The sequence below is a fragment of the Macrobrachium rosenbergii genome, chromosome 6, assembly GCF_040412425.1.
Source record: "Macrobrachium rosenbergii isolate ZJJX-2024 chromosome 6, ASM4041242v1, whole genome shotgun sequence".
NCBI lineage: Eukaryota > Metazoa > Arthropoda > Malacostraca > Decapoda > Palaemonidae > Macrobrachium > Macrobrachium rosenbergii.
Genome location: NC_089746.1, coordinates 253,957 through 277,916, shown reverse-complemented (window position 1 = coordinate 277,916; position 23,960 = coordinate 253,957). Strand labels below are relative to the sequence as shown.

General features: G+C 39.1%; 2 protein-coding genes across 2 annotated transcripts in view; one reads left to right on the top strand and one right to left on the bottom strand.

Annotated features, from left to right (window-relative positions):
• The window catches only part of PGAP2 (Post-GPI attachment to proteins 2), a 254,282-nt gene extending 250,195 nt beyond the window's left edge, over window positions 1–4,087 (top strand). Inside the window, exon 6 of the mRNA XM_067104744.1 lies at window positions 217–4,087. Coding sequence (XP_066960845.1) covers window positions 217–344 — 128 coding nt within the window. The 3' untranslated portion in view covers window positions 345–4,087. The remainder of the gene's footprint in view (window positions 1–216) is intronic.
• Window positions 4,088–8,501: 4,414 nt separating this feature from the next.
• LOC136839686 (tigger transposable element-derived protein 1-like) lies at window positions 8,502–9,365 on the bottom strand. The gene has a single exon (XM_067106039.1). It carries the CDS (start codon window positions 9,363–9,365, stop codon window positions 8,502–8,504), a length of 864 nt encoding a protein of 287 aa, XP_066962140.1.
• Between the last annotated feature and the right edge of the window lie 14,595 nt (window positions 9,366–23,960).

The following is a 23,960-nucleotide window of genomic DNA, read 5'->3' as shown; positions in this document are numbered from 1 at the left end:
TTATATATATATATATATATATATATATATATATATATATATATATATATATATATATATATATATATATATATATATATATACAGTATATATATATATATATATAGTGTTTTCCTATTTTTATACACAGTTCAAACCTTTTTTTTTTTTCTTGAACTATTTTTTAATACTTTTGTTATATCATTTTTATTACATTCAGAACTTTCTTTTTTTCAGTGTATTCCATTTTTGCATTCCTTGAATATCTGGTGGTGCTGACAAACATGGGATTCCACATGACTGCTTACTACGACTTCCATAATCATGATCTCATCGTTGGTGAATGGAAAACTGCCAGTAGTTGACAATTAGTGTGAGGAATTTCAAAACTTGACAGCAAGGTACGTCCACATTCCATGTGGTATACTGTGGGGCAGGAATTTTTGAAGTGTGGAGACTTCAGGGTAACTTATCTTAATGGTTTTTTGCTGTACTGGCAATTGCAAAGAAAGCTCTTTTCCATTATTTCTATTTCAATGGAAAGTACTAGAATACAGTACTCCAGTAGATCAGTTTAATAGATTTGACTTTTAAGAACAATTTCATTTTTAAAGTTATGGTTATAGATTTTTGCATTTGCTAATCATCAACATGATTGCATAATTGCAAAATATAAAATTTGGTTGCAGTACCGCTTTTTGCAGTCCATACAAAATATCACTAAAAGCTAGGTTTGGCATATTAGGAAGTCAGAATAGTTTTTTATGTAGCTATGGTTTAGATTTGACTAACAATGCCTGTTTTGGCTAATTCACCATAAACAGATATAGGATTGAATAGCATTTATTTTAGAATACGAATGCTAAATCCGCATGAAAGTTATGGTTGGTGATCAACAGCTTTAAGTCTGCAAGTAAATTTTCGAGGCGTTTAGATATCTGCTTCTTCTTGAATAGTTTACTGACCCATCGGTAGTGAACTTCATATTTCAAATTTGATTCCTTAGAACTGATATTATGGTTCTAATTTTCATAATTGTATGGCTATGCACTATAGTATTTAAAAAGTATATGCAAATTTTTTCTTTCATAATATGTAGTTGTATCCAATCACATATCCCTTTGAAGCATTTATTAGTATGCATTTATCATGACAGTTCAAAAGTATTTTGAGCCAGTAGAGACTATTTTATTGCCCATCATTTGATAGCAGATAGTACTTTGTTGCCCTGACCTTACATATCACTATGATTGCCCTTTAGTAAAATGCCATGGAAAGCTTGGTTGGAAGTATGAGAATAGAGGCTATGTGCATCTGCCCTCCGAAGATTAATGAAAATGCATTTGTGATACATTGAATTTTCTGTCATTTTATCATGTCCACTTCAGTTTTTGTTATATTTGAAAAACAGAGATTAATAAGAAAATCTCTACCTTAATAAGAAAAATCTTCAGGAGGTGCTTGATAGTGGATTCTTGATTACTTTCCTGCCTGGGCATGGTTTGTGTACCTTTGGTTTAATGTAGCCCTTATCACTCAGATTAGATAGCTCCAAGCCTGACATTGATGCTTTACTGTAGTAAGAATAAAAATTCGTAGGCTTCCCAAAGTTTTGTAATATTGTTAACATTCATCTTTTAGTGACTTTATCGTAGAGCTCTTTATACTATGTTCATTATTTATGAAATTTTGTAAGTAATTCTGTAACTTCATTTGAAATTTTATATGCATGTATGAAATTATGGATATACACTAATTTTCAACCATCAGACATGTACTGACAATGTATGATGGTTAATAAGGAGAAATCTTAAATTATGCCATTGATGACTGAACATAGTCTCCTCAACTTATGTGCAAGAATTTTAAGGTTATTAAGATGTTTCATTCAATTTACCTTTGTTATTGTTCAGAGAACATTAAGGATTTACTTGAATCATTTTATTTTTAACAAATTATGAGAAAAAAACACGTAAAATATGTTGCAGTACAGTTAACAATATCTCCTGTGTAGACTTTTATCTGAGTTTAAGGGACACACTGTCAATTTTTGTTTTTCCTCACGAGTCCGTTCATTTGTAAGTAGCACTTATTATTTCTGTACAAGTCAGTTTTTTCTCTTGTAGATATCCTGAGCTTTTTGTATTTTTTCAAAGATTTTATTTTTAACCCAGTATACAACTTCAGTTTCCCTATCAAAGGAGTAAATATTAGGCTAATGTTATTATTGTTGATACAAATTATATTTCTTGTGATTTTGCAAGATCAAAGATAGTAGACAAGGATATTTGTAACGAGTGAATCAGTTGTTAAAGATTTAATGAAATGTCCCCACCCTCACCTGCCATCACAATGATAATGCATGGTAGATGTGGTTGTTGGTGAACTTAAATGATAAGGTTATGCTGTTTATCAGACTTTGTGATTTCCATCGTTCTCATTGTGATTTGTCGCTGCTGTTCTTCAGTTGAATTGTATCCATTTTATAACTATTTTATTTTTTACCCCATCTTTGGTATCATTTTATGTAATCATCTTTGTGTAACGGATACATGGTGAAATATTTGTGTTTGAAGTGATTATCGGGGTGTGCAGCTGCCACTCATCTTGGTAAGTACAAATATTGTTTGTTGAAATGAAATACATTTTAATGAAAAATTCTACCAAGATTTACTTATGACATTTCTGTATTTAATGAAAAATTCTACCAAGATTTACTAATGACATTTCTGTACTCATTAGACTTCAGAAACTAAAGCAAACTCAGTAGCCTTGATACTTTGGTCCAAGTGGTATTCACACATATTAGACCATGGCCTGGCTTTAGTTTAATAATATAATACAGTATATTTATAAAGACCAGCTTAATGTATAAAAGTTTGTTCAAACCCTGTGTGGAACTTCATTATTAGTCTTAGAAAAGGTAAGCTAGGTTAATTGGTGTAGGTAACGCCTAACCTGTATCCAACCAAATTACGGTTCCTACTTATCAGTTTAATTAACATTATAAATATACAGAGGAGAGAATGATAGGCATAATAAACAGTGTAAACTTATGATAAAAGCAAACAAGAGTTCAAAAGGATAACATTAAGTTTGAAAATCATAGCCCAGCCTAGGATATGTAAGTAAAGATCAGCATAAAGTGCTTTTGGGGGTAGCAGAACTTGAGAAGCTGTGTTACAGCATAAAAATAGTGTATGTAATCACAAACAAAGAGGGTATTGCACAACAAAAGAAAAGGCAGTTTAAAAATATGCTACAACAACTCAAAAGTCCTTCATAAAAGCCATCAACACCAGCAGTTCATGCAAGGTACATTTCAGCCATGATACTCACTCACTCTGGCATAATTTTAAAGTAGAATATGAGTATTACGTAGTGCAATGTGTTGCTCAAGTTAATTCTGGTTGCTGCTGAAGATGTGAGTCAACATTAAGTGCTTTTTATCTTAAGGATTCATTTTCGTACAAGGAGCATGATACTAGTCAGCCACTTTGCAGCTAAGTCTAGCTTCATATCTGCATGGTGGATGACTATAATTTGTTCAACATTCTTCAGGTCATGACAGTTCTAAAAATTAGAAGTTAGTCCTTCAGTGTTCTCTCCCACATGGCTTATGCAAGGCCTTATGTAAGTAGGGATTGTAGATGAATACAAGTTAGGTGTAAATTGCTTTCCTAGAGGTAATATCCTGTTGGCTGAAAGTGGTAGTTCAAGAGTTTAGAGATTGTTTATTTCTCTGCTAAAAGAAACTTTGTATCACTGATAAAAGTAATGGGTTCACTGCAAAAAAATTTTCTGTCATTTCACAGACTCAGACTTTTGTCATCAGAGTAGAAGATATGTGAGATGGCAGAGGATAGAGTGCCTCCTTGACAATGGCTTCATTTTGTGTGTCACTTTTTTATCAGTTGTGATGGAATCAGAAAAAGTAATAGGTTTGCATCACAAACAAAGTGGTTTAATTTTGATTTTATGACATTTATTATGTTGGTTCTGACAATTAGATGTACATACAGTATATCAAAATGGAGGCAAGTTAGAAAATTGCATGTGCTACTGTATATGTATTAACTGTTTTATTTATGCCTTTCTGTAACTCTTATTTTTTAAGATATACAGTACTCTTCTGTGCTCATTTTTTCACAGGTTATGCATAAGCTAATATATGTTTAAATTCATTTTTAACAAATGTCTCCTGAAAATTTGTCTTTAAGTGGAGATGAACTGAAGCTGCATATTCTGTAAGTTGAGGAAAGTGTATGAGGAAAATATATTGGTTTTATTTTTTCTATGACCTAAACTTTGTAAAATAGGCAAATTAATTATGAAATACATATTAAAATTCCTTTGGAATCTGGCACCTTAATTATCTTTTGCATTTTGAAATTTCTCATACCTTTTTTAAGAATTGATATGGTTTCTCTTACACCTTTATTCAGTCAGTAATATTATGCTTCTTTGTGACCTTAATTTCGATAACTATGATATTGTTATTTCAGTGTTTACCACGATAACAACAGCAGCAGTATATTGATTTTTTTATATAACTCACTTAGATTTTAGATACAGCAAATGTAGTTATATATGTAGACTGAGAATACAGCACTATGAAATTTATAAAAAAGCGTTTCATTCATATCCCGTAATTTAAGTTAATACACCAACAGTACTGTACTGAAGATGGCCAAATGGCCCTTACTCATAAGCTGTAAATTTTACATATGTTTAATTGACAAGTTGAAGTACATTGTTGAGGACTTTTGTAATGCTTTATTTTATATATACAGTATGTGCACTATTGGCTCTGCAGATTATATATTTGAAAACATGGTTAGCACAGGAGTTGCTTAGAGCATTAGTGAGTTTTGTGCACCCAAGCATTCTAGGCAGTCATTTTTTTTTAAAGAAATTTGGGGTGATAGAGCAGCATTATTTCCAGGAGAAAAACAGCATGCATAAGAAAAATCCTTTGTGTGAAATCATACTGTACAATTTGTGATAATGCCAGTGAATTTTAATCCACTTCTAAGGCTGTATTATGGTAACAGAGTATATTTCTGTGTATTTTTGTGGAAGGTGCGATGCCTCTGATTTGTTGCACTGATAAAATAAGAAACATGAGTTTCATTCAAGTTTGTAATATAGCAAATTATAAAAAGTAATTTGTATTTTTCTTAACATACAGACCTGAAGTTCTTTGCATAGAATATAGTTTGTGAACTCAAGCTAGAACAGACATTTAAACTTTACTGACAAGAGAGTTAACCAACCACGCATATGCACGTCTGAGCTGCCTTGCTCTGATGTGCAAATGAATAGCATGCCTGTCAGAAGATCATTTTTTAAGAAATTCATTAAAAATCAGAAAAGCTTGTGCACGTCACAACAAAGAGGTTGCAGTATGTCATCACTAGATACTGCTCCTCCTCATAGCATGGGATGGGTGGAGCTTGTGACCTGTGCATGCACTGAAATTTCCTTTTCTAGAAGCTGGTGTGACTGCATGACCTGACCTGTGATTGCTTATCAGTGTTGCATATTTAAATGCTTATAATGCTCTCATTTCTTACTCAACTTTGCTGACTTTATCAGGAGTATGAAATTTAGGCCAATGGCCAAGCGCTGGGACCTATGAAGTTATTCGGCTTTGAAAAGGGAATTGAAAGTAAGATGGTTTAAAAGGTGGAACAGGAGGAAAACCCCACAGTTGCACTATGAAACAATTGTTAAGAGGGAGTGGAAAGTAAGATGGAAGAAAGAGAACATGAAAGGAGGTGCAGTTAAAGGGATCAAAGGGGTTGCAGCTAGGAGCTGAAGGAATGCTGTAAAGAACCTTAAATAATGCCTACAGTGCACCACGTGAGATGCAGGTATGGCACTACCTTTCTACGGGTGGCGATTTTTGGGGGGTTTTGTAGCAAATATCCCCCTCATCCCAACCCCTTGACTAGGTGGGCCTTAGGATACACTGCAGGGTGTGAATGCTATTTTATGCACACTTTCTCTGCTGTGGATTCAACCAATAACTCTTTTACCCCTTCTGTACATTTTCCTCTTTCTTTCTTCCCATTTTGTTGATGACCTTTACATGGTATTGAATTATGGAAATCACTGTCCTTGTAACTTTGAAGGAGGGTGGAGTTGGATAGTTGGATAGCATGCCACTATACCTGTAGAATTAGAGTACCCAAAGTGGTCGAGTGAGCATAAATTTTGATGTTAAACCATGCCCTCAGTGCTGGGTCCAATCTCGACGGACTGATGACCCCTAAGGCACCGAGGGTATTGTGTATTATCCAGATGAGGATTCCAGGGCACTTACTACTGTGAGTAACAGTGTTGCTCCTCCCCCTGTTGTGCCTCCCTGCTGAGAGAGCCCTCATCCTGGATGAAATTGATGTTATTCATTCCATGAATACTAACCCTAACCTTCCTACAACTTCTGGCATGGCAAAGGACGGTTCTAGTATAGTGACTACACTCGAACCTTACATTCCATCAAATAAATCGGAACATTTGAACCTTGAACATGTCGACAGTGCTACCAAAGTAATCCAACAAAAAAGCAAAAAAGAATATATACTGTAAACAAAATCCTGGACTTGTTCACTTTGGCCACATACCTCCCTACCTAGATGATGATGGTCTTCCTGACAGAAGAATTTTGTTAGACTCCTTAAAGAAAAGATACCCAAATGTAGATGTTGAAGTATTTCAAGTTCCAAATAGGAAGAACCCTAACAAGAAGTTGAGAGTAGCACAAATTAAATTTGAAGGTCAAGATTTACCAAAAGATATTAAAATTGAAGGTCAAAGATGTGAAATAACTGCCTATGTTCCAAAACTATTACAGTGCAGGAAATGTAAGTTTAGCCACACAACTGTTGTTGTAACACTGAGGTATGTGCTTATTGTGGCACTACAGAACATCCAACATGGAACTGTGGAACACCAAAATGTAAAAATTTGGGGCCAAAGTCATCACTCCAAAAGTAAATGAATGCCCATTTTATCTGTACAATACAAAATTGAAATTATTCGTAAACAGAACTGGGGTGTCTATTAGAGAAGCTAAACAAGAATTAAGAGCTAGAGGATTCATATACCCCCGCAAAGAACTCTTTATTCATAAAGTCATCAAACATAAAATGTCAGACTGTTCAAATACACACAGTTAATTTAGTATTAAATGTATACACATTTTATCAAAGAGAGACTGAACAGAGAGTGTCAAAACTGACATGGAGAATGTTGGATATAGTGCATTAGCATCAAATAAATATGAAATACATATTAGATGATTTAGTTGAAAATTATGACATAGAATAAATATCAATACGGTCGACCCCCGCCTGTTTGCAGTTCAGCATTTGCGGCTTCACCGATGTGTAGATTTTTCTGTGGAACCTATCTCCAAATTATTTGTGGAAAATTTGCCTATCCGCAGATTCTTTCATAAAGCAATATTCACTACTTAATGTATTTTCATATTTTTTGACTAAATATATATTTTTTATGATAAAAAAATTATTTTTAGTACTAATTTTCAAATATCAGTATTAAGGTTAAGATTAAGTAATAATAATAATGATACTGTACCTGTAATGATAATAATAAGTACTAATTTTCAAATATTAATATTAAGATTAATAAGATTAGATAATAATTTGATTAAATAATAAGACAAAATAATAATAATGATAATAATAATAATACTGTGGCTGTAATATTTATATAATAATAATAATAATAGTAATAATAATAAGATTAAATGATATGGCTACTCACCAGTGATGAATGTTCATTAAAGATGACAATGATGAATTAGCTGTGCAGTCCAATGAATGACAACAAAGATATGACTACGCAGTAAAGCAGAGGAGTTACATCTCATCTGGGGGCACCTCTTCCCCTTCTTCCGGCGCTTCTTGAGGCACTTCTTCATGGGCTTTGGGAAGCATTTTCTCAGGCACTTCTTCAGGGGTTTCAGGAGGCTTTGGAGGGTCCCTCTTCATGGGTTCAAGAAACATGGTGGTAGGCAGCTGCTGTCGCTGCTTCTTCATGCTGACAAAGGCATTATTATAGGGCGCCATTGCTGCATTAAGGGTATTGAACACTTTCTGGAGCGTTCCATACAAGGATCCCACGCCAAAGCCGCCGCCTTCAGTTCCTTGGTCATCCTCATAAGTCGGGACAGATGTTCCAAAGACAGGCCCTGATCCTCCTGCTCATCCCTTGAACCTGGCATGTCTTCCTCTCTGGCAGACTTCATCAGCGCTTCCAAATCCTGGTCTGTCATGGGGGGCCCCAGAGTGAGCATCAGTGAGGGGGCCTATTTCATCCTTGGCGATGTCATCGAAGCCTTCTGCACCAAGCATCCTTCTCAACTGGACTGCCTTATCAATGGCTGAATGTTGAATTTCTTCAGGAGAGAAGCCCTTAAAATCATGCACAGACTCTGCCCACAACTTATTCCAGCAGGCATTCAGGGTCTTCTTCTTCATGATCTTCAGTGATCAGTTGATGACGGTCAGACATGTGGCAACTGTGAATTTATACCAATACTCCTTCAACATAAACTCACTGTCAGCGTCCATTGCATTCACAAGGTACTTGAGGGAGTTCCTTGTGTAGAGTGCCTTGAAGGCACAGATCACACCCTGGTCCATAGACTGAAGGAGAGAGGTGGTGTTGACAGGGAGGAACTCAAGCTGGACTCCATCGTAATAAAGATCCACAGGGTGGCCACCAGCATTATCCATAATCAACAACACCTTGAACTCTATGCACAAGTTGTTGAGGTATTGCCTAATTTGATGGGTGAAGCTCTGAATGAACCAGTTATCTGTAAGGACTTTGGTGATCCAGGCCTTGGTGTTGTGCATCCAAAACACAGCCAGCAAGCCCTTGTTCATATTCTTGAGGGCCCTTGGGTTTGCAACCTTGTAAATGAGGCCTGGTTTCAGCATGAAGGCAGCTGCATTCCCACACATTATGAGGATAACCCTATCCTTCTGGGCCTTGAACCCAGAGGCTCTGGCTTTGTCCTTCATGAGGTATGTCTCTGAAGGCATCTTCTTCCAGAACAAGCCAGTCTCGTCCATACTGAACATCTGTTCTGGATGGTAACCCTTGTCCCTGATGATTTTCTTAAAGGTCTTGAGATATTTCACAGCTGCTTCCATGTCTGCCGATGCCGCTTCCCCATGCAAAGAAACACACTTTAGTTGGAACCCCCCCTGAAAACAGTGGAACCATCCCTTACTGGCCTGAATACCTTGAAGAGCTGTTGATGGCCCTGCTTGTGGCTCTTTCTCTTCTTCTTTGGTGGCTTCGTCGAAGCCTACAAAGTCTGCTTCCTGTGTGTCGCCACTTTCCATCTCGCTGCCAGTTGAAAAGTGCTAGTAGAGTTGCCTTGCCTTCTCACAGTTGACGTCAAGGGGGGATGTTCTTACAGCAGTCCTTTATCCATGCTGCCAATGCCGACTCCACACTGTAGAAACTGTTTTAGCACTACTGTAGAAGCTAACACTCATGGCCTTTCTTATCTCCACCTCTTTCTTCTTGATGTACAGCACTACTCTAATTCACACCAAAATGGCGGGCTACAGCTGTGTAACTCTTCCCTTCATTCAACTTTTCCCGAAGCCATACCTTCTCCTGGAGCATCATGACCTTCTTCTGGTGCTGAGGCTTTTTCCCAGAAGCCATAGGAGCAGAGCATTTAAGAGGTATCTTAGGGCACGATTACACATATTAAAACTACGAAGAAAGATGCATAAAGTACACAGGTACACAGCGAAACACTAGCACAGTACAGTAATATAGAGGCACACGGAGTAAACTGACAGAGATGTGGCCTCCTTACATACATCTCAGAGAAAGTCTTGGGGTAGACAGCCAATCAGTGCCAAGGGTACAGCCAATCAGCACCAAGGAAAATGAATGGCGCTCCTGGATTGGCTGCTTTGCAAATGCCAGCCAGTAGCGTGTCAAGTAGCATTACGCTTAGGTTTATCAGCATCCAAAGATGCATTTTCCTTTCACTAGAGCTTTGCGTTTGGCTTGGCTTGGGGTGAACATTTTTAAAGAAAAAATATATTTTATGTATTGATATTTTGCTGTGTTTACATTAATATTGCACAGTACTGTAATATTTGAAAATTATTCAATTATTTTTTTATCATAAAAAATGTATTTAGTCGCAAAAATATACAGTAACGTGAAAATAAAACAACTGACAGGTTCCGCAGACGTAAACATATACTCCCGTCATTCTACAAACTACCTACGTATTTTAGATATGCTCTACTATCATCCTAAAACACTTTAATATCATTTCAAAATCATCTTACAACACAGCAAAATATCAATAAAATGTACAGTATGCGCAGAATATCAGTGTTGTTATGCGCAGTACCCTGTACACTGTATATGATGCGCTAATGACACAGCATCTCTGCCCAGCCTCCCAGTTTACTGTGTATGCCTGTAGTGTTCGCGTGTTGTGTATTGGTTCTGACTTCGCATATCTTTTTGAACCATGCCCTAAGATGCCTCCTAAATGTTCTGCTTCTTCTACGGCTTATGGGAAAGAGCCTAAGCGTCAGAGGAAAGTTTCAACGCACAAGGAGAGGGCCGAAGTTATTGATGTGTTGTGTGAGGGGAAAAATTACACTGAAGTAGCCCCCATTATATCATGCCTGAGAGTGTCGTCTACTTGATCGAGAAGGTTTTATCTTTATTTTTTGTTTTTTCTTTTTAATTCTTTTCTGTGATTATTTCTTTTTTTATCTCTTTTGATTATTCTATTTTTATTTATTTTTACTTGTGTTTATTTTTGTTTTAATTACTTCATATATTTTTTATTTTTATTTTTTATTTATATTTATTTTTCTTATCTGTTTTTGTCATATATTGTTACTGTTATTTATCTGTATTTCTTACTATATATTTTTGTTCATTTTTATATATTTATATTTATTCTTATTTTCATATTTTTTATTCCTTACCTATATTTATCTTTTCTTTAATTTAATGTATTTTTCTAAGAGGGAGGAAGCAAACGCAGGACCGATGACATACATCCAGTGGGCGGGAGGCTGTACCATTTTCGGGCCCGGTGGACCTTCTGTCCCTGGGCTCAGAGTATAGTTTCCAAGGGCCTAGGTTGGAGTTGGATCGACGGTCCCCCTCCACCAGTCAAGTTTTATCAGACACCGACCAAGGATCTCGAGGACTTTGTGGAAGATCTTTTGCAGAAACAGGCCATACGGAAAGTGAGGACACTGAAGTTCCAAGGCAGGCTCTTCAGTGTTCCCAAGAAGGGTTCCGACAAGCGGAGAGTAATCCTGGACTTGTCCCGTCTGAATTCCTACATTCGTTGCGACAAGTTTCGGATGCTTACAGTCTCCCAAGTTCGGACCCTACTGCCCCGTGGAGCCGTAACCACCTCTTTAGATCTTTCCGACGCCTATTATCACGTCCCGGTTGCGAGAAGGTTCTCCCCCTTTCTGGGGTTCAGGCTCGGAAGGCAGGCATATTCCTTCAAGGTGATGCCTTTCAGCCTCAACATAGCCCCAAGGATTTTCACCAAGTTGACAGACACGGTCGTACAACAACTCCGGTCTCAGGAGATAACGCTGGCCGTGTATCTAGACGACTGGATCATCTGGGCATCCAGCATCGAGGAATGCCAGAGGGTTACATCCGTGGTGGTCAGCTTTCTGGAATCTTTGGGCTTTCGTGTAAACAGGGAGAAGTCCCGCCTGGTTCCGAGCAGTTGTTTTCAGTGGCTAGGAATCCAGTGGGATCTGAATTCTCACAAGCTCTCTCTTCCTCCTCCCAAGAGGAAAGAGATAGCCAGAGCAACCAGACAGTTTCTCAAGTCCAAACGAGCCTCTCGACGAGTCCAAGAAAGAGTCTTGGGCTCCCTTCAGTTCGCTTCAGTGACAGATCTGTTGCTGAAGACAAAACTGAAAGATATCAACAGAGTGTGGCGGAGTCGAGCAAATATCAGACTCAGAGACAAGGTGTCTCTGATTCCTCCCATCTTGAAGAAGAGACTCCGGCCTTGGTCGACTGTCAAGAGCCTGTCCAAATCAGTTCCCCTTCAGTTTCCTCTTCCGGCGTTGGTTATCCACACAGACGCCTCCCTAAGCGGGTGGGGAGGATATTCTCAACACCAAGAAGTGCAGGGGACTTGGTCCCCCATGTTCCGCCAGTTCCATATAAACGTTCTGGAGGCCATGGCGGTCTTCCTTACCTTAAAGAAGCTTCTTCCTCCCAAGAAGATTCATATAAGACTGGTTCTGGACAGCACCACGATAGTCCACTGCATAAACAGGGGAGGTTCAAAATCCAGCCGGATCAACCAGGTAATGATTGCTCTTTTCTCCTTGGCGTGCAAGAACAAGTGTCACCTGTCTGCCACTCATCTTGCAGGGGTCCGGAACGTCGTGGCGGATTCTCTATCGAGGACAACTCCCCTCAAGTCGGAGTGGTCCCTAGACAGGGACTCGTTCAATTGGATCTGCAACCAAGTTCCGGGCCTGGAGGTAGATTTGTTCGCAACCAAGCTCAACAACAAGCTTCCTCATTACGTAGCTCCCAACCTGGACCCTCAAGCTCTTTCCACGGACGCAATGTCATTGGATTGGAACAGGTGGAAGAAGATCTATCTGTTCCCTCCAGTAAACTTGTTGTTAAAGGTCCTTCACAAACTCAGGACATTCAAGGGTCAAGTAGCTCTAGTGGCTCCCTACTGGCCAAAGAGCAACTGGTTTCCACTTCTGCTGGAACTGAAACTTCGCCACATCCAAATCCCCAGTCCAAAACTAACACAAGTAGTACAAACTCAGACTGTGTCAGCTTCCTCAAGAATTCAAAATGCCCTGGCTTTGTGGACTTTATGAAATTTGTGGCTCAAAGGGATGCTAATGTTGATCCTGTCAATACCATGTTCTTGGAATCAGATAAGCGGGTCTCTACTCTTGGCAGTACGACTCAGCAATTAAGAAGCTAGCACTCTTTTGAAAGAATCTGATGCTACAGTAATGACCGTAAATTTGGCAATCTCCTTTTTAGGTCACTGTTTGAGAAGGGTTTAGCCTCCAGTACTGTTACTACAGTCAAGTCGGCTTTACGGAAAGTATTTTTGTATGGTTTCAAAATTGACCTCACAGATCCTTACTTTTCTTCCATCCCTAAGGCCTGTGCACGGCTGAGACCAGTAATCCGTCCACATACGGTTTCCTGGTTTTTGAATGACGTGTTGAAGTTAGCCTCAGATAACGATAATCAGTCTTGTCCCTATCTTTCCTTATTGAGAAAAATGTTGTTCTTAGTTAGCCTAGCTTCGGGTGCTAGAATTTCAGAGCTGTCTGCACTCTCTAGGGAATCCAACCATGTCGACTTCCTTCCATCAGGGGAGGTTTTGCTGATTCCTCACCCTAAATTCCTAGCCAAAAATGAAGTTCCGCAGAATAGGTGGTCGCCTTGGAAAATTCTCCCCCTTCCTCAAGACCTGTCCCTATGTCCAGTTCATACATTGAGGGCTTATTTAGACAGGTCCTCTCACATCTCTTCTGGGCCTCTCTTTATCAGGGAAGGGGGGGGTAATATCTCTATGTCTGCTATTAGACAACAAATCCTTTACTTCATCAAGCAGGCTAATCCTGACTCAGTCCCAAGAGTTCATGATATTAGAGCTGTGGCCACCTCCATTAACTACTTCCATTACATGAATTTCACGGATCTTACCAAATACACTGATTGGAAGTCACCCTTGGTTTTCAAACGTCACTATTTGAAATCCTTAGAAGCTCTTAAATTCTCAGCAGTCGCGGCAGGAACGTTGTCCCTCCCTCTAGTACCCTTTCTGATTCCTAGTCAATTCTTCCTCCACTGCCTCAGTTATCCCCTTACAGTCATTTCAGTCAGGCGTGCCTTGACATTACCCCTGACCGTGTTATCTGTATATTTGTCTAAATGACACATTTATGTTATAATGTTTTCAATTTTGTATAATTATTTTGTTTAAGTTTATTTTTTTACATTGTCATGTTAATTTTAAGCTCCCATCAGTTCCATTTGTACATTATTTGTTATTATTGCTAGCAATTAAATTATTTGGTGGGCCTTTGGTCTTCTGTTCCCCTTATATTTTGTTATCTCTTACAGTATAAGAATGATATTTATTTCTCTGTTAATTTTTCACCGGCTGACACGGGACCCGATCCAGAAAAGGGATTTTGATAAAGGAAAAATCTATTTCTGGAGAGGGGACCGTGTCACCCGGTGACCCACCTCTGTCATGCGTTGCCTCCCCCCCATAGTAAACATCATTCTAGTGGGGTGGTGCTTTCATGGAATGCGGCTAGCGGTGATTTGTGTACTGTCCGCGAGTGGTGCATGGGTTTGTAACGGCACCTCTCAGTGGGACTTTTGACTTTGGGATCTCTATAGGATAAGGTTCCGTGTTTTTATAGTTCACCCTTTTCCATACACGACTCCATTTAATGGAGCTCGCTCTGGGGGTAATAACTCCAGCATTTCATTTAGCTTTCTCTGGTATCTAGCAACGGAATTACCTAGAAATAAGTGCTGAATGGACTTTTTCACCGGGTGACACGGTCCCCTCTCCAGAAATAGATTTTTCCTTTGTCAAAATCCCTTTTTTATTTATTTACTATTCATTTTGTAATTTTGATTTATTTCAATTTTTTATTACCTTTTAATATATTTTTATTTATTTAAATTTTTATATTCATAATAATAGTTATATTTATTTATTTTTTTCTTTATTTTTATTTATATATTCATTTACATATTTCTTTTTATTTTTTATATTTTTTATTTAGATTTTTATTTATATTATTTATTTTAATTTGTTCTTATTTATTTTTTATTAAATTTCAATTTTTATTTGATTTATATTTACCTTTCTATTTTTTTTACAAACATTTGTTCATTTGGATTTCTACATTTTCAGTTTCATTTATTCTTATCCATTTTTATTTTGTATTTGTCTAAATTTTTATATTCATAATAATAGTTATATTTATTTATTTTTGTTTCCTTTATTTTTATTTATATATTCATTTACATATTTCTTTTTATTTTTTATACTTTTTATTTAGAAATTTATTTATATTATTTAATTTTATATGTTCCTATTTATTTTTTATTGAATTTCATTTTTTATTTGATTTATATTTACCTTTCTATTTTTTTTTTTTTACAAATATTTGTTTGTTTGGATTTCTTTATTTTCAGTTTTATTTATTCTTAAACATTTTTATTTCTACTTTTTTAATTTACAATTATTTTTATAGGTTGTATTTATTTGTGTTCCTTTTAACTTTTATTTATTTTCATCATATGTATTTCTTTCTAATAGTTTTTATTTTTATTTTCCTTTATTTACTTTTATTTTCATGTTAGTATTTATTTTTCATTTAACTGTATATATCTTATATTTCTATTTATTTTTATTATTTTATTTTTATCTGGTGTATTTATAATTTGTTTCATGTTTCTATTTATTTGTACTGTATTTTTTTATTTATAATTATTTTTTTATGTTTCGTTACTTTTGGGTTTTTAGTTTTATTAGTTTTTATTTATATTTTTATTTTTTTTATATTTTCATTTATATTTATTCGTATAGATTTCTGTTTTTATTATTTTGTATTATCCATAATTATTTATTTTTGCTTTTCTCTATTTTTTAAATTCTTTAATAATGTTTATCGACTTTTACTTATTTTTACTTTAGTTTTCTGTAAAAGAAAACTATCGTGCTGGCTTTGTCTGTCCGTCAGCCCTTAGATCTTAAAAGCTACTGAAGCTAGAGGGCTGCAAATTGGTGTTGATCATCCACCCTCCACTCATCAAGCATTCCAAATTCCAGCCGTCTAGCCTCAGTAGTTTTTATTTTAGTTAAGGTTAAAGTTGGCCATAATCGTACTTCTGGTAGCACTATAGGTGCCAACAACTCAGACCACCACTGGACCATGGCTGAGTTTCATGGGCCATGGCTAAGAGTTTTATGGACTGTGACTGAGACTGTAAAGTCCCCGCTCAACAGGTTCTCTATGATGAACCTCCCATTTTCTACAGTGCCTTCACAGCTGACCTGAGGTCGCAGTACACGGCCTTATTATCATTATTGTAATTTGTACATTTATTACCTGTTCATTTGCCCTTATACATAGTATATGTGTCAGCATATTTTTTGTGCCTAATCAACTGTTGTTAATCATCCTGTTATCTATATGTACCTGTTCTGTTTTGTGTAGAGAAATAGTTTTGACCTCAGATCACTTGTAAATTTTGAACTGACGTCCGCATGCCACTTTACAAGTGGGTCGCTTCCTCAATAAATTTTTACGGGCTGCTCTAGGAGCAAGAGCCTGTGCTGGCACAAGGCCAGCTAAATCTGAAACAACTCAATAAACTAGCAGTACTTGTCATCCTGCTCTTTCTTTCATACCTCTTACAAGACCACCGCCAGACAGAAAACTTGATTGCACCGAAGAAACTTTGGGGCATTTTTACTTATTTGTATTTTTAATTTTTTTATTTATAAATATTTTATTTTTATATATTTTTTATTTATAAATATTTTATATATATATATATATATATATATATATATATATATATATATATATATATATATATATATATATATATATTTAATATTTATTTTTATTGTACTTATATTTCTATCTTTTGTTAATTTTGTTACTTTTATTTTGTATATTTTTATTTATCTAATTTTTTTTCATTTCTTGAAAAAGTCCATTCAGCACTTATTTCTAGGTAATTCCGTTGCTAGATACCAGAGAAAGCTAAATGAAATGCTGGAGTTACTACCCCCAGAGCGATCTCCATTAGATGGAGTCGTGTATGGAAAAGGGTGAACTATAAAAACACGGAACCTTATCCTATAGAGATCCCAAAGTCAAAAGTCCCACAGAGAGGTGCCGTTACAAAACCATGCACCACTCGCGGACAGTACACAAATCACCGCTAGCCGCATTCCATGAAAGCATCACCCCACCAGAATGATGTTTACTATGGGTGGGACACGACACATGACAGAGGTGGGTCACCGGGTGACACGGTCCCCTCTCCAGAAATAGATTTTTCCTTTGTCAAAATCCCTTTTCTGGATCGGGTCCCGTGTCAGCCGGTGAAAAATTAACAGAGAAATAAATATCATTCTTAAACTGTAAGAGATAACAAAATGTAAGGGGAACAGAAGACCAAAGGTCCACCAAAAAATTTTTAATTGCTAGCAATAATAACAATAATGTACAAATGAAACTGATGGGAGCTTAAAGTTAACATGACAATATCAAAAATATACTTAAACAAAATAACTATACAAAATTGAAAACATTATAACCTAAATGTGTCAATTAGACAAATATACAGATAACATGGTCAGGTTAGAAAGTCAAGGCACGCCTGACTGAAAAGACTGTAAGGGGATAACTGAGGCAGTGGAGAAAGAATTGACTAGGAATCAGAAAGGGAACCAGAGGGAGGGACAACGTTCCCTGCCGCGACTGCTGAGAATTTAAGAGCTTCTAAGGATTTCAAATAGTGACGTTTGAAAACCAAGGGTGACTTCCAACCAGTGTATTTGGTAAGATCCGTGAAATTCATGTAATGGAAGTAGTTAATGGAGGTGGCCACAGCTCTAATATCATGAACTCTTGGGACTGAGTCAGGATTAGCCTGCTTGATAAAGTAAAGGATTTGTTGTCTAATAGCAGACATAGAGGGTACTGTCATTGGGTCTGCTATTAGGCAGGAAGTATTTTCTTAATACAAGCCTATTCAGGTTCTATTCTAAGCTCATGATCTTAGACGGTGACCACTTACATTATTTTCATTACATGAATTTAGAGGACCTAACTAATGTTCAGGGTAGAATTCTTCTACTTTTCAACGTCTCTATTTAAGTCTCTAATAGCATAAGAAGGATGTTTATTTCTCTGTTATTATTTCACCGGCTGACACGGGACCCCGATCCAGAAAAAGGATTTTGACAAAGGAAAAATCTATTTCTGGAGAGAGGCCCGTGTCACCTGTGACCCACCCCTGTTTTTCATTCTCTCCCTCCCATGGTAAACATCATTCTAGTGGGGTGGGTGCTAACATGGAATGCGACTAGTGTTGCCTTGTATACAGTCCATGAGTAGTGCATGGGCTTGTATCGGCACTCTCTCGTTGGGACTTTTGACATTGGGAATCTCTATAGGATAAGGTTCCATGTTTTTGTAGTTCACCCTTTTCCATACACGACTCCATCTAGTGGAGCTTTCGCTCTGGGGGTAGTAACTCCAGCATTTCATTTAGCTTTCTCTGGTATCTAGCAACGGAATTACCTAGAAATAAGTGCTGAATGGACTTTTTCACCGGGTGACACGGGCCCCTCTCCAGAAATAGATTTTTCCTTTGTCAAAATCCTTTATTTCTATGAAATTTTTCTAGTTTTATTTATTTTTATCTTTATTAATTTTTTTTCTCTTTTCATTCATATCTATTTTCATAATATATTTGGATTCATTGTTAATTATTCTTTTTTATTTATATTCTTATTTTCTGTTTTCATCATGTAATTATAAGTATTTTTTAAATTCTCATATTTCTATTTTTCTTTCTATTTTCATTTATTTATATATTTTATTAATTTTATTTTTATTATTTCGTATTTATTTTTATGTATTTTAATTTATTATCTGTTTGTCTTTATTCATTTTAATGCATTTTCATATATTTTATCTTTTTTATTTGTATTTTTTTTTATTTTAATTTCTATTGTGAGATTCAAAACAACAGGTCTTGGTTTAACTGATTTATTTTTCGGAAGCCAGGTATACATTGAGGAATGCAGATGGAAAGTGGTCACCGACCTGCAGATCCCATGTCACGCATTTGGGCAAGAATTTGTGTTTGTTAGATGACATATAAAATAAGAATAATTTGCGTTACAATCAACGTACAAAAGTGGTTACATACATCGGCGGTGAGGCCAGACAATAATACGTATGGAGAGATATATAATAATATGAAATAATAACAGGTAATATACATGACATGATTAATGCAGAAAAGAAGAGCCTCGCTTGATGCCTTTACAAGTACTCCCCCCCCAGACAATGATTACAGAGATAATCATTGGATAACATGAAAATTAATCACTGAGGCGCTGGGGGAGCAGGAGACGATTCCTTCTCTTCAAGAACTGTGAACGGGGTGGCAATGTTGATTGCTGGATCTTCCACAGCATTGCCTCTGGGGCACCCACAGCCCCTCCTTGGGGGGGCAGCGGGTTTGCCTGTGGGCGTGTTTTGAGGGGGGGACCCTGGGACGTCTGCCTGCCTCCTCTTGGATTTCGCGGTCTAACAGGAATGCTGGTTTCAGCCTGTCAATGGAAACCCAATCCTCCCGGCCATGGATGTCGATGAGATATGCCTTGGGGGTCCTGTCAATGACTCGGTAAAGGCCCCTGTAGGGCCAGGTCAAGGTCAGGCGACAGGCGTCTATCCTGACGAAGATGTAAGTGCTGGAATCCAGGCCAGCCGGGCTGTAGGTGTTGGTTCTGTCCATGAAGGTCTTATGGCAGGGCGCGAACTTCCCTGCTAGTTCCCTCAACCTTGGGAGCGGGGTGTCCGTGCCGTCTGCTGACGGCGGGAAGAATTCCCCTGGAACAGCTAGTGTTTCTCCATAGAGTTTTTCTGCGGGGAACATGTCGCCGTCTGCCCTTGGTGCGGTGCGGAGACCCAGCAGAACCCAGGGGAGTTGGGCCTTCCAGTTTTCGTTGATGCAATGTGTCATTAGAGCTGCCTTCAGTGAGCGGTGTGCCCTCTCTACCATGCCATTTGCTGCGGGGTTGTAGGCTGTCGTACTGTGAAGTGTCGTACCCATCAGGAGTGCCAGGGAGACCCAGAGTTCTGACAGGAATGCTGAGCCCCTGTCCGTAGTAATGCTGTCTGGCAAGCTGAAGCAACTGATCCAACTGGAGAGGAGGGCTTCTGCGCAGGTGCTGTTGATGCCTCCTCCATAGTGTCACCACTGGCCAGCAAGTGGAGCAATCTATGACCGTCAGGAGGTACCTGGCGCCCCCAGACTGCGGTGGAGGCCCAATGAACGTCTATGTGGATGTGGCCGAAGCGCCAACAAGGTTGGGGAAATCACCAATGCCTGATTCTGTGTGCCTTGTGATCTTGCTGATTTGGCATGGGATGCAGCTCCTCGCCCACTGGTGGGCGTCCTTCCTGATGCCGTGCCACACGAACTTTTCTGTCATCAGGTGCACCGTTATACGCCCTGATGGGTGGGAGAGGCCATGAATGATATTGAACGTCTTCTTCCTCCTTGAGGTGGGGACCAGGGGGCGGGGGCAGCCGGTGCTTGTGTCGCAGAGAAGTGTTGCGCCTGAATCTCCCAAGGACACGCCCTCCCACGTGAGTGCCATCAGTGCCGTCCTGTAGGCTGTCGTTTCCAGGTCTGCTGCTCGCTCCCTCTCCAGGTCCTCGTAGTCTGTGCTGAGGTGGAGGAAATTGATTTCCACCTGTGACAGGATGTCGGCTACTGGATTCCTCCTGCCGGGGACGTAGGTGATGGTGCAACCAAACTTGGAGATAGCAGCCAAGTGTTGCTGCTGCCTTGACGACCACGCATCGCCCACCTTCGTGAATGCGTGCACCAGGGCCTTGTGGTCCGTGAGGATGGTGAATTGAGTACCATCAAGCAGGTATTTGAAGTGCCACACAGCCTGGTAGATTGTGAGCAGCTCTCTGTCGAAGGTGCTGTAGCCAGTCTCTGCTGGCGACAACTTGTGACTGAAGAAGGCTGGAGGTCGGGGAGCGCCGTCAACTATTTGCTCGAGCACTGCCCCGTAGGCAGTGTTGCTGGTGTCGGTGGTAAGTCTCAGGGCAGCGGTGGGGTTATGATGCGTCAAGGTGGTGGCACTCGCAAGGGCTGTCTTCATCTCTTTGAACGCCTGCTGCTGCTGAGCGTCTCACATCAGCGTTTTTGGCTTGCCCTTCAGGACTACTGTCAGGGGATACATGATGCATGCAGGCGATGTCTGGGATGAAACGGCGATAGTAGTCCACTTTGCCGAGGAACTCTTGAAGGGCCTTGATTGTCTGCGGCGTCGGGAACTTTTTTATTGCTTTCACTTTGAGGCCATGGGACGTACTCCTGCTGGGGAGATCTTGTGTCCGAGGAAATCTATTCTTTCCACCCCGAATGTGCATTTGTCGAACCTGACGACTAATCCGTTCTCCTGCAGGTGTTTCAGGATGGCGCGGACGTAGCGAAGGTGTTCCTCTGGAGACCTGGAGAAGATAATGATGTCGTCTACGTAACAGATGCAGAAGGGCAGGTCCCCCAGGATGGTGTCCATCAGGTGTTGGTATGTGGCCCCCGTGTTCATGAGGCCGAAGGTGGAGTTGGAGAAGGTGTACATCCTGCATGGCGTGAAGATGGCTGTCTTCAGAACGTTGTCAGGATGCACAGGACCCTGAAAATATGAATTAAGCAAGTCCATCTTAGTGAAGACTTTGGCCCCGTGAAGGGCGCTCATTAGGTCTTGCATGTTTGGCAGGGGGTAGTGGTCTGGTGTGGTAACTAAATTCAGACAACGGTAGTCTCCGCAGGGCCTCCAGGAGCCATCTGACTTCTTTACCATATTTAGGGGAGATGCCCACGGGCTCAATGCTTTGGTACAGATGCCCATTTGTTCCATCTTGGCAAAAACCCGTTTGGCATCTTGTAGTTTTTGGGGGGCAGGCGACGGAACTTGGCATGAGTTGGGGGGCCCGTTGTAGTTATGTGGTGGAAGATGCCATGCTTGGCCCTGGCCCCTGGCAACTGGTTTAAAAACTTCCGGGAACTCCTGGAGGAGGGCGTAATTGTTGGAGGCTGTGAAGCAGACGGCGGGCATCCCCGGTCCGGTGGAGAGTGGTCGGGAGTGGCAGGTTCCGGTGTCAAGGAGGCGTTGCCTGCTGACGTTGACCAGGAGTCTGTGGTGTTCCAGGAAATCGGTGCCCAAGAGGGGAAACTTGACCTTTGCGATGACGAAAGGCAGTGGTACCTGCGGTCCGAGATGGAGATTGTGCAGGTTGTGGTTCCATAGCAGCGGATGGGGGTTCTGTTCGTGGCTAACAGGGAGGGCATGGAGTCAGCTGTCCAGGTGTAGTCGTCCTCCAACGGCGGGAACACCAACTGCATAGCCCCCGTGTCAACCAGCAGGTGCCGCTTTGATATTTCATCCCTGATGAAGAATCCTGCTGGTCGGGAGACGTCTTTCGTGGCCACTGCTGTTACTTGTGGCCGCCCCTCTTGTTTTTTGTGAAGGAACAGGGGGATCTGCAGTTCTTGGCGCTGGGGCTGAATCTCCTGTGGAAGTAGCACCACACCGGGTACATCCATGCCCTCTGCTCCCTCGGCGATGCCTTCCTCCTGTAGATCGCGTTTATGTTTTCTGGGCTGTTGTCCTCCATCGTCAGGCTACAGTCTGCGAGGGCGGCGGCTGCGAGGACAGCGGCATGTTTGGAGGCTTTAGTGGCCTCATGGATTTTCTGTGCGATGTTGACCAGCTCGTGCTTGGGAAGGGCATCTGTGTCTTTAACTTGGCCCCTTGCCTCCTGTAGAAGGCGCCGCAGGAATATTGCTTTTGTCAGGCTGATTTCCTTCCTGCGCCCGTCTGCGTCGACGCTCAGTAGTGTTTCCAGACCTCGCAGTTCTTCCCAGGCGTCCCTGGGTGATGCTTCCCCCAGGGGCTGGGTCAATAGGTCTAGTGCGTGCTGTGCTCTTTCGGGCATGGGCATGGAATATGTTTGTATCAGCTTGTCTCGCAAGGCCGAGTACATGACTTTGTCTGGCTGTGAGTCAAGCCATGAGGAGATTTTGTTGAAGACCTCTTGGTAGCGTCGTCATGGTAACGTCTGCCTTGGTCTTCTCATCTGTGATGCGCACCATGCGGAAGTGAGCATCAGCGCACAGAAACCAAGATACTGTGTTTTGGCGTGAAAACGGGGGGTGCTTCACCGCATCTGGCTTTGTGGGTGAAAGGGGCACGCAGACGATTTCTGTGTTTCACTTGCCTTGTTGCTACGCCAAAGTTGAGGCGTTGGAGCGCGGGGGTGATTGTCCAAGGGACTGAGCACTTTGCACAAATTACTTCCCTGTGCACAGCTACATTAACAACATTGCTTCCATTAAGCAGAAAAACAGCAACATTTTCGTTTTAGAACAGAAAACCAACTCTCGACTGCCACTTCACTCCTAGTTTTAGGTTACATGCTTTTCAATGTTATGATGAAGATATCTACTAAATATTAAGAATTTATTTTATAGTTACACATAAATGAAAAGTAGATAAAAATCAATAATTCAAATATAATAAATAAAAATAGAGAAGAAATAAGATAAGCAGATATAGATATAAATCATGAAAAAATATAAACAGTAAATAAAATAAAATTCAAAATGAATAGAACTAAAATATACAAAAATACAAAAATGAAAAAAATAAATACACAAGAAGTTAATAACAACCAAAAAAAGAATAAGTTAAAATAAAAAAGAAAAACAAATAAAAACAAGTTATTAACAATGACTAGAAAAAATAAAAAGAATATTTAAATAATAAACAATAAATAAATTAATAAAAATAGATAAATATCAGTTTAAAAGGAAATAAATAAAGAAAAACATAAGACAGAAAATTAAAACATAAAAATTGCTAAAAATAATTAAAAGTTAATAAAAATATATTATAAATAAAAACGTATAAGAATACATAAAAAAAGGAGTAAAAATCAAAACAAACTAAAATAAAAAATAAATAGAAATATACAAAAAATATAAATAGAAATAAACATAGATAAATAACAAGAAATAAAGACAAATAAAAATAAATATGAATAAAAAATAAAAATGAG

Bases quoted from the DNA above. Each gene is read 5' to 3' on its own strand.
- LOC136839686 (XM_067106039.1), bottom strand. From the start codon at position 9,365: ATGGAAAGTGGCGACACACAGGAAGCAGACTTTGTAGGCTTCGACGAA.